The sequence below is a fragment of the Xiphophorus maculatus genome, chromosome 18 (assembly GCF_002775205.1).
Source record: "Xiphophorus maculatus strain JP 163 A chromosome 18, X_maculatus-5.0-male, whole genome shotgun sequence".
NCBI classification, from domain to species: Eukaryota; Metazoa; Chordata; class Actinopteri; order Cyprinodontiformes; family Poeciliidae; genus Xiphophorus; species Xiphophorus maculatus.
In genome coordinates, this window is record NC_036460.1 from 7257052 (window position 1) to 7266864 (window position 9813).

The 9813-nt window shown below is 35.2% G+C and overlaps 1 protein-coding gene across 2 annotated transcripts; it reads right to left on the reverse strand.

The window, feature by feature from the left end:
* Positions 1–39: 39 nt before the first annotated feature.
* LOC102216386 lies at positions 40–9802 on the reverse strand. Of its 2 annotated transcripts, XM_014475823.2 has the most exons (9): positions 8094–9802; positions 6946–7044; positions 6134–6411; positions 3885–3941; positions 2696–2755; positions 2492–2594; positions 2166–2296; positions 884–954; positions 40–777 (listed from the first exon to the last, which is right to left on the reverse strand). In XM_014475823.2, the coding sequence occupies exons 3-9, from the start codon at positions 6218–6220 to the stop codon at positions 591–593; spliced, it is 696 nt and encodes a 231-aa protein (XP_014331309.1). In that variant the 5' UTR covers positions 6221–6411; positions 6946–7044; positions 8094–9802; the 3' UTR covers positions 40–590. The 2 variants fall into 2 exon arrangements, with proteins under 2 accessions (XP_014331309.1, XP_023207822.1); XM_023352054.1 differs by lacking the exons at positions 6134–6411; positions 6946–7044; positions 8094–9802 and adding an exon at positions 5412–5764.
* Positions 9803–9813: the final 11 nt, after the last annotated feature.

The following is a 9813-nucleotide window of genomic DNA, read 5'->3' on the forward strand; positions in this document are numbered from 1 at the left end:
ATAAAAAAATACTAATATGCAACAACAACAAAAAAAAAACAGAATTAATGAAATTTAATATATGTCACAAAGCACACATGATTAAAATAACATTATAAATCACACTTAGGTCAGTAAGTTCATCACTTGGCAAATAAAATAACTCGTTGTCTCTCTGCACCTGGATATTTTAATGTTTGTTGCATTTAATGCAAATGTTTCAAGGCAAGTCCAGTTACAGTTTGCAAATGATGCCTGCTTGAAAACTGAACGTGTATGCAAAGGAGTGTGTGTACCCACTTCTAACAGCAGGTCATCATTTCCGCTACATCAATATATGACATCTGAGGTTTTAACAAAGACCTTTGGAGCTTAAAAACAATGGCAATACACAACAAAATCTACATTACAGTACATAAAAATCATAAATGTATAGCAACCATGTGGTGTATGCTATTTGGTCATGTGAGAGCATTCACATGGACAGTGTCTCTGTGCAGTGAACAAGAGCTGACAAGTTAACTGTCTCTAGTCCACTACGTAAAAAAAAAATTCCCATCCTGGAAATCCGGTTTTAGTGGTTTTACAGGAACTCATTTTTCAAGATCTGATTAATGCATGGTGTGCATTTTCAAGGAACTTGGGAGAATGAACATAGTCCCAGATTCTTCTTCATTCTGATCATAAAGGAACTGCCTGAACACATTGTACACAATCTCTCTGCTAAGAGTGGAGTTTCTAAGCTCTTCTTCTGGAAAGATAAATGTCAGCTTGTATTGCACGACAGCAGACTCACTCCTGCAGGCAGAGGGAAGCACTGGTTAACTTCAGCACAAAGCATAACGTGTCATGCAACACGGGGAAGACTACAGTGCAATAACCACTGAGTGGCTTGTGTGTTTACCCAAGGTGAAATGTCTCTGCGTTTGAGAAGAAACGACCCAGAGCATGGGAGGATTCGTAGAGCTTGGTCAGCTGGGTGGGGCAGGTAGAAACATGTAAAAAGAAACAATAGGAATGTGGTGTTACTTGGACAAACAGCCCAGAGCAACCTAGACATTCTTTATAAGAAATGATAGCTGTGCTTTATTTCTGCAATACTTTTGCATTATTTAAAAGAACTGCAAAACACAATAAAATATTATCTATAAAGTAAATTTTTAAGGCAAAAAACCCAAACATTTCTTGAAAGCATTAAACATAAATGCTTTTGGTTGTTTTTCAGAGCAGATCAGAAAAGAATTTTTACACTTCACCTCTCTAGAACTGAAGGTTAAGACCATATAAGGAAGATTATTTGGAGTGTAGCCGCACTATCCGGAAGAGACATGAGCTGTGACAGTCAGGAGAAGATGAAGAAAAGAGCTCTGCAGAGACAGAGACAGGAGCTCTGTCTGCAGGGCCAGCACAAGCCTTTTTGGGGCCCTAAGCAGATTTTTATTAGGGTCCCCATACCAACATGTCAACACCAGATTCTTTATCATTCCTAGGCTACTCTATATATGTAATGTACCCACTATTATTAGCATAATTTGTAATTAGTCGACCTTATACCAGTGTGATTTTAACCTTACATGAGTAGTAAACTAAAAAAAATGCAGAGATTTTGAAATGAAGAGTGCTATTTAAGTGTGCCATATTATTTTAATTATTTGAAAGTAACATTAGCTGATAAACACTACATTTATAGTAAACAAGTTAACACATTTGATTTATTGTATTTCTCCAGCAGTGGCAGCAGCCAGCAGCAGGAAGATGTCAGGCCATTGTGTAGCAACTATAAAAATAACATAAATATAGTTTTTCCATATGTAATAGCATTTAGTTTGTTTATCACGCTAGTTTGGTGGTCTTGGGGGACCCATGGTGGTGTGGGCCGTTTAACTCTCATATACCTTGGGCTGCCTATGCATGTGAAGATGATACGAATGAAAGACAGTATTGTGTTTATCATAATAAAGAAAGATACTTTTTTAAAACTTTGCTTTATTTACTATTTAGTTTCTAGTTAGAATTTGAAATGATCCCATCGTTTTTTTTCTTTTTTACCAAAGAAGTAGAGAAAAAAATGAGCATAAGAGAGGCAGATACATAGATAAAGCAACAGCCATCTCGTTGTTTATCTGTGTCTTGGGTACTATGTCTGGCTTGGTAATAATATTTATAATAATAATAATATCGCTAACCTTTCCCTGGATGTCATTGAGACCTTGGGTTTCATTTGAAAATGGAATTTCCATCTGGAAGCTCCCATTAAATTTCTGTTGCAGATTAAACGTTGTTCGGTCAAATTTTTCATCTTCATCGTCATTGTTCGCTGTTTAAAGAAAAACAGTGTTAGACATGTAAAGCTGAAACACCATGAGTCACTGAAAAATAATTACAAATAGTCAACAAGTAAACCACACTAAAAGTTAATCCTGTACTTACGCAACCTAGATAAATATCATAATATCTTTAGCATTTAAAGAAATTGTATTTTTGCAACAAACAGGAAGCTTAGACTTCATACCGCAGCACACAACCACAGAGATGATGATCACAATAGTTATAAGGAGAATGACAATGAAGGTAGCAATCAGTTTGCTGCGTTTTCCTTTGTGGGATAAACAATTCTGAAAGTACAAAAAATAAAAATGTTAAAATGGGGGTTCACTGTTATTTAAAGCAAACACTAAGGAGAAAAAGCTAATGAGGAGCAATGTTATGATCCCACCTGTAGACTTGTCCTGTTCTTATGCTTTGGTTCAATGCATGTTGTTCCCCCATTATTGCTCTGACAAAAGGAAAAATGGTTTAAATGTCTCTTTTTTTAGCTAACAGATCAAGGTCATACACACTTGGACCAGATTCAGTTATAAAGTTAAAACTAACAGATAAAGAAGCTATTCTAACCTGGATTTAGGTTTGCTCACAAACTGGAGTTGTGTTGATGTTAGAGAATGTTTGATCACTCGATGATTTTAACTTTTCACCTGTTAAGCAGTTACCATTTGTTACTGGCTAGCATCGCTGAACATTCACACTTTGTCCAAAGAATTGGCCACAAAGTCACTACAAGCAGGCTAGGACGCTATAACCTATTGCTTATACATTAGGTTTTCCTGTAATTTTGGTTTGTGATGATGAGTTTAGCTCATGATGAAGGTTTGTTCACCAAAGATAGCCTTAGCATTGTATGTGCTAAGTAGATAGCGTAAACAAATTTTAGCTAATTTCAATATTCACACTAGACAAAAGTCATTATAATCAGACTTGGAAAGCCATATTTGTTTATATTATACTTGTGTCTCAGTTATCATTCCATATTATGTTTTAAATGTGTTTTAATTTAATTTGATTATCATCTTTTCACCCAAATATTACCTGTTTGGTAATCCAGTTTATAGGCAGTTCTGTTTAACCTGCTTTTTGTTAGTTTTAGCAAAGCCTTTTGCAGACGTTTCCATTTTGTTTTAACATTAGTTCTATCTTTGGTTCGTGTGGTTTCTTACACTTGAAGTGAGATTAAAAATGTGTAGCCTTAGTAAAAATTTTATTTTCCAACTGCAAAAGGGTGTGATCTTTTCTCTAAACCATTATATTGCATGTAGTATCACAGTACAGTTCTTTCACTTGCAAAGACGTTGCAGTTTTTGGAAGCATATCATTTTATCTATCCCTACCTATGCTTTGCATAGCTAGCATCTGAATATCTAGAACAGATTAATAACTATTGGTTGAAACTTAAGTTCTTTTTTTTCTGTTCAAGATCTTAAAATGACAAAAAGGAAAAGGCTAAAGTAAATGGCTTTCCTAATAACTTCATTGTATTCATGTACTAATGTTATTCTTATGAAATTGTTGCAAACTATTAAAAATAAGGTCATGCAGAAGAAAAACAATGGACAGTGACAAAAACTCACCTGAGAAAGCAAAAGGTTTTCCACACTGGCCTCACCATCTCGACCATCTACCATTTCCTAAGAGTTTATAAAACATATTGATTATTTATAATCAATATTGTGATTCAAAATAGTTATTTGAACTATTTCTTAGTTCACAGGAGCACCTAGCTTACATACTTTAGATCAACATTAGATTCTTTTTCATCTTTTGCTCTTTCCTTTGGTTTGTTCTTTTGTTTGTATTTCCTTTTAATTCCTGTAAAGCACTTTGTATCGCCTTGTTGCTGAAAATGTGCTATATAAATAAAATTACCTTTACCTTTACCTTCCATTGCCGTATTTTTGTCATTGTAAATTATGGTTGTAAATTATTGTTTCAGGAAAATGTCAGCTCCCAAGAACAAGGGTGGCTTCCAAAACTTTTTTTCAAACAGACGTCCAGGTGGTGTGGCTGCTAATAATCACACACCAAAATGAGTGGCCAAAATTGGCAGCACACCAAAACCAAACATTAGGACAGATGTTCAGGGGTTTTATTATCCTGTGATCACAAGAGAATGGGCTCTCAGAGTGACATTGAGTAAATACAGTATGTTGCTATTAGTGAGTTTGCAGAAGTGCTTGAAACTGCAAGCGCTTCTGCAAGCGTTGGATTTTTATTTTATTTTATGCACGTTCTTGTTAACCACCTAGCTAGAGCTTGTTTCAGAGGTGATCCCACAAAACTGTGTTTGCTTTAACAAAAATGACCAGTGGGATTTTCTTAACCCAACCAAATGGTTTGCTTGTTCATTTTTTTAAACTAAGCATACTGTTTTACTACAAAAAGGACAATAAATCAACCATTTTGATTTATGGCCCATTCCTATCAAAGCAAGGTCCAAATTTGTATTCCACTATAAGGTTTCATGTAAAACAGAATACAAGCCCATGCATTTTTCTTTTGAGGTTTACGCTTACAAAGATCAGATTCTGCATGCATTTTTGCTGCCTAAAAGGCTAGGATAAGTCAATTAACCAATTTTTATTCATCAAATCAAACATTTGTGATGAACATTTCAGGACCACATTTAAAGAAAAAAACATTTAAAATCCAGAAATTGTGTCATTTGTTGTTACAGCTTTAAAACTGTCCCATTCAGTTTTTAAAATGTTCTTATATCCAAACCCACATAGATAATATTTGTACAATTTGAAAACTCTTTTAATGTTCTGTCAATAGAATATTTTATCATACAACTCTCCCTCCCCTAAAAAAGACAACAACTAACTCTATAAATAAATGCTGCATCTCTGTGACATAAGAAACTGGACTGATTGGAAGTGATCAGGGTTGGGGATCACACGCCCCCACCTGTCAACTTGACTGCCATTAGCCTAAAATGTATTATTCAAATAAATATTTCTGCTAGACAAATCATTTTATAATTACAACATTTATTTTGGTAATTTGATAATTAAAATATTTTTCTTGTCAGAGAGGCTTATAGACAGGAGAACTAAATCGGATAGCAATTTGAAATTCCTATTATTTTACTAACGTACCTTTTGGTCCGAATTTGTCTTAATTTCTTCCAACTCAATCTCCCCAGATTTCATTCCGTGGTTTTAGTTTTCCAAAAGACCCGGAAGCGCCTGTTAAACGGTGTCAACTAAGAATAAATACGTTCTCTCCGTGGGACCGTAAACGTATCAGTCTCGGTTCAAAAAGTTAAAAAAAAAAAAGAAGTTCTCGCCGACCGACAACAAAAGACAATTTTTAATTTTCAGTAAGAAGCAGAGGGCAGCGTTTCCTCGGGGTTGGGGATAAAGTGTCTTCTTTCCCAGGTCCTCCTTCTTAGACTGTTTGGCAGGTGAGTCGTTTCGGTTTCGTCCGAATTGTTGACGGGCGACTTTTTCCGAATGGGCCGATGATCTTGGGAGGCGGTACTACTCTACCACATCAATCAACACGAATACAATGACACAAACTCCGGTATCTTTTTGAAAGTCGGGTCGGAAATACCAACCACTGTCTCCCCACAAAAATAATTTAGAATTTTTTTGTAAATTAATTTATTTCAGTAATTCAGCACAAAATGTTAAACTAATTCAAGCATTTCTGCTAATTTTGACAATTATGTTTTACGGCTTAACAAAACTTTAAGTTTACTTTCTCAACAAACTAAAATATTACAGATGAATAAAAATGACATGCAACACAAAAATATGATGTACACAAAAGGAGGAATGCTGATTTGACAATTGTCCAGCAGAAGGTAACTCACCTTTGTTGTGCTGCACGTTTTTCCCCTTCTGTGCAACACCCAGCTGTGTTTACCAGTTCTATGACCTGACCAAAACTCCTCAGTCATTACCTTGAGAATTAATGAGATTTGGTTAAGTATAAAGTAGGCGTTAAAGCCGAAAATGATCAAATGTAATTTTCCTTTTTGATCAATAAAGTACTTCTGAATTCCAATTGAAATGAAATGTTACAAGTCATACAAACTGGACAGGTATAGAGTGACATTCACTGTCCAGCGCTGGGCTCCACTCAGCATACCTTAAGGGTGACACAGAGTGCAGAAAAGATTGTAGCACGAGTTCTGCTTTTATCTTCTCCTCATTGCACCCTCGCTAAGGGCCTGCCTTAATCAGTTTTTGTTTATGTGTGACTGTCGCCAGTCTCATATGTTATGGTTATAACAGATAACCATAACATATAATACATATAAAACCATAAAAAGCGTGCTGCATTGTATGCTGATAAAAAGACAGAAGAAGAATCATATATCATAACACATTATTGGAAGGTAAACCACAAATGTCCGTTGCTTGAAAAAACTTCACAAAAAGCTTTATTCAAGAATATAAATGGAGAGTTAGGTGGAAGAAAAAAGTGTGGCAGAAAATAAGGGTTAGAGGAATAAATTGTAAAAAAATAAAATAAAATAGGACTGGACTGGTTCAAGACCAAAGTAAAATTTGTTTTATTTTGTAAGTTAAGGTGACAGAGTCTAGACAAAGAGTGGAGAGAAACTCTAAACTTCAACTGAATTTGTTTTAGTTCAAGGTAAAAGTCAGCATTGATGCTTACCAGGAGCACATTGTATGAAGATATCGATTTCATTTTCCATTATTGGCATCGTTATGTTTGATTGGTTAGCCATTTGGCCTGACCTAAGCTGTAGAGAACCTATGGAGTATTAAAGAAATACAAGAAACATCAGACTAAACGATGTAGACATAATCACTTCATTAATGCACTTAGTTCATAAAGAGCCCACACCAAGTTTTGGGTGAATATGCTGTAGAATAAAGAGACATATCTTTTAGTAGACTGGCATTTATGTTTTGAAGATTCTTTTTTGTTATTGGTTTTATATAATATCACACATTTTTTTAAACTAAATTTGAGCTTTTCTTTAACAGTAAGCCATAATCACTAATTAGATACAAAGGCTTGTAATATACTACTTTTTGTGAAATGGATATGGATAATAGACGAGTTTCATGTTTTGCATCTTATAACAAAAATAACTTAACTGTTTGGTGAGATTCTGATATATTGTATCTGAAAAATTAAGTATGAATAAATAGTTGAGTTTTGAATTTTAAAATGTATTTTTAAAACGTAATTTCCTTTAGACCTGGAATTGCACATTATTTGTCCAGTTTTATGAATTCTTCAGTTGTTTATAGCTATTAGACTTTCATACATTATAGTTTTACTTTCTGGGTCTATTTTTCAAAGCACTGAAGCACCTAATTTTTGGTATCACATATCATTAAACTATATTGTAGATTTTGATAGTTGATGTAAATTAGTAAAGATGTTTAAGAAACCAGTAAAATAACTTTGTTATATTGCCAAATTTGAATTAATCTTTAACATTGTGTTGCTTTATGATTTGTACAAATCAAATGAAAAACCGGTGGACTAATATTTCCAAAATTTTGCAAAAGCTGGACCCATAACTAAGGAAATGTGACTCTGGAATTGGTTATGGTATTGAGATTAGAAATGGAAAATATGTAGGAATACATCTACAGTGAAGAGCACCATGTTGCAGGAAGCCATCTGGCCGGTTTATCATAAATATTTGTACACAATCTACAAATCATTTGGCTGTTTAGTTACTCAGGAACATGTGTTGAAAGAACAGAATTATGTAGTTTTCAGCATCAAATAAATACCAGCATAGACAACATATTTTTAAAGGATTTTAGATATCTTTACCCTACTTTATCAAACAGAATTGTACATAGACAGGACATCCAGGGCAGCTTCTGCAAAGACAGGCCAGAACATAACACAGTCAGAAACTGTCTGCAATTGTACAAACATGTATAAACATGCCAAGTGTGAGTGGGAATCCCACAGTTAAAGTCACAGTGAGAGCTAACATCCAAACAGACAAGTTTGTTATGGTGAAACCCTCTATTGCTTAAAAAAAGACAGAAGACAGCAGAATGACAGATTATGCAACTGACACCACAGAAACATGAAGAAGGAACTTGAACTCTTGAAAAGGAAACAGAGAGTTTAAAATCAGAACTACAAAAGTTGTGTAAAGTCATACTTGGAAGTACAGTTCATCTGAAACCTTGAGGCAGTAACCTCAAACTGGAAGAAATACTTCAGCAGATTCCAGGAATAACACAAGATATGAACTCTATCATCTTTACAAAACAAGTCGCTGGTGACTCAGTCTATGAATAAAATACTCATGAAAATCAGCACTTTAAGTTTTAAAGAAAAGCAACTTACTGTACATTATCCAGTTGTCTCAGTATCTGCTTAGGAATTTACAAATATTTACCTAACTACGTGATATGCAGGATAATTGTATGACTTAATCTCACAGTGAATAAATAAATTATGTGACATTACCAAATCTTATATAGGGTTAGAAATAAACAACCCCTCATAAAAATAAATCAAACAGGCATGATATCCATTACTAATACAAGATAGGGTGAAATTACAAGATGAAGTCAAAATGTGCTACAACCTTTACAGGTAAACTTAATGTAATCTTCTCTAAACCTTTGAGTGCTCATGTCTAACTGTTCAATGTGTCAGTCCTTTTTGCACCACTTCCTTTTCTGTAATACGGAGCCTAATGACAAAATTCTCAGCAGGTGTTTTAACCAGGAATCAACCAATAAATTTCATCATCATCACACTTTGATGTCACAAGACCAAGACGACACTTAGCAGATGATCAACTGTGCCTCGCCATTGTGGGGTTTCAGGGAGGATGTAATTAGACGGAAGTGGCTACTGAGCTTAGGGCGTCACAGAGTGTCATAAGGTTACAACAGAGTTACAGAAACACCGGAAAAGTCACAGAAACACACAGAAGTGGACGTCCTCTGGCCACATCCCACACTGATGGCTGCTTCTTTGTGAACAATGCCCTGGGGAACAGAATGATGAAAAATGCCACTCAACTCCAAGCACATTTAAGGGAGTTGAGAGACACGTCAGATCGGTCGAAACCATTTATATCAGCATGTAACGCTTACTGGACGACCTTCGTTGGTACCTGACCATACCACCACACACAGACGTCATGGACGAGGGACCAGCAAACTCGATTCTGTTCTCTGGTAAAAGTTGATTTACGCCGAGAAGAAATTTTAGCCGTCAACAATGTTGGAGACGTCAAAGAGGCGCCACGTTTAAGCCACTGATGTCACCAGACAAATCTTTGGTGGTGATCGTGTTTAAGTTTGGGCAGGTCTGTCCAGTCCAGGGGTCTGCAACCTTTACAACCCAAAGACGCTGCTCAGTCCAGCTGAATAAAACAGTCAGAAAATGTTGCTCATGAAAAAACAACTTGAATATATGCTATAGGAAATTTGTGGTGATATTTTTCAAGAACCACAGTTTTATTTCTGTTTTTAGGTATTAAGGAAAAACAAAATAATTATAATGGTGTTTAGTTGCACAACTTTA

Coding starts and splice junctions, on each gene's coding strand:
- LOC102216386 (XM_014475823.2), bottom strand. CDS start 6,220: ATGACTGAGGAGTTTTGGTCAGGTCATAGAACTGGTAAACACAGCTGG. Junction 2,297..2,491: donor CTCTGTGGTTGTGTGCTGCG/GTATGAAGTCTA, acceptor TTCTTTAAACAG/CGAACAATGACGATGAAGAT. Junction 955..2,165: donor TCAATGACATCCAGGGAAAG/GTTAGCGATATT, acceptor TGCCCCACCCAG/CTGACCAAGCTCTACGAATC.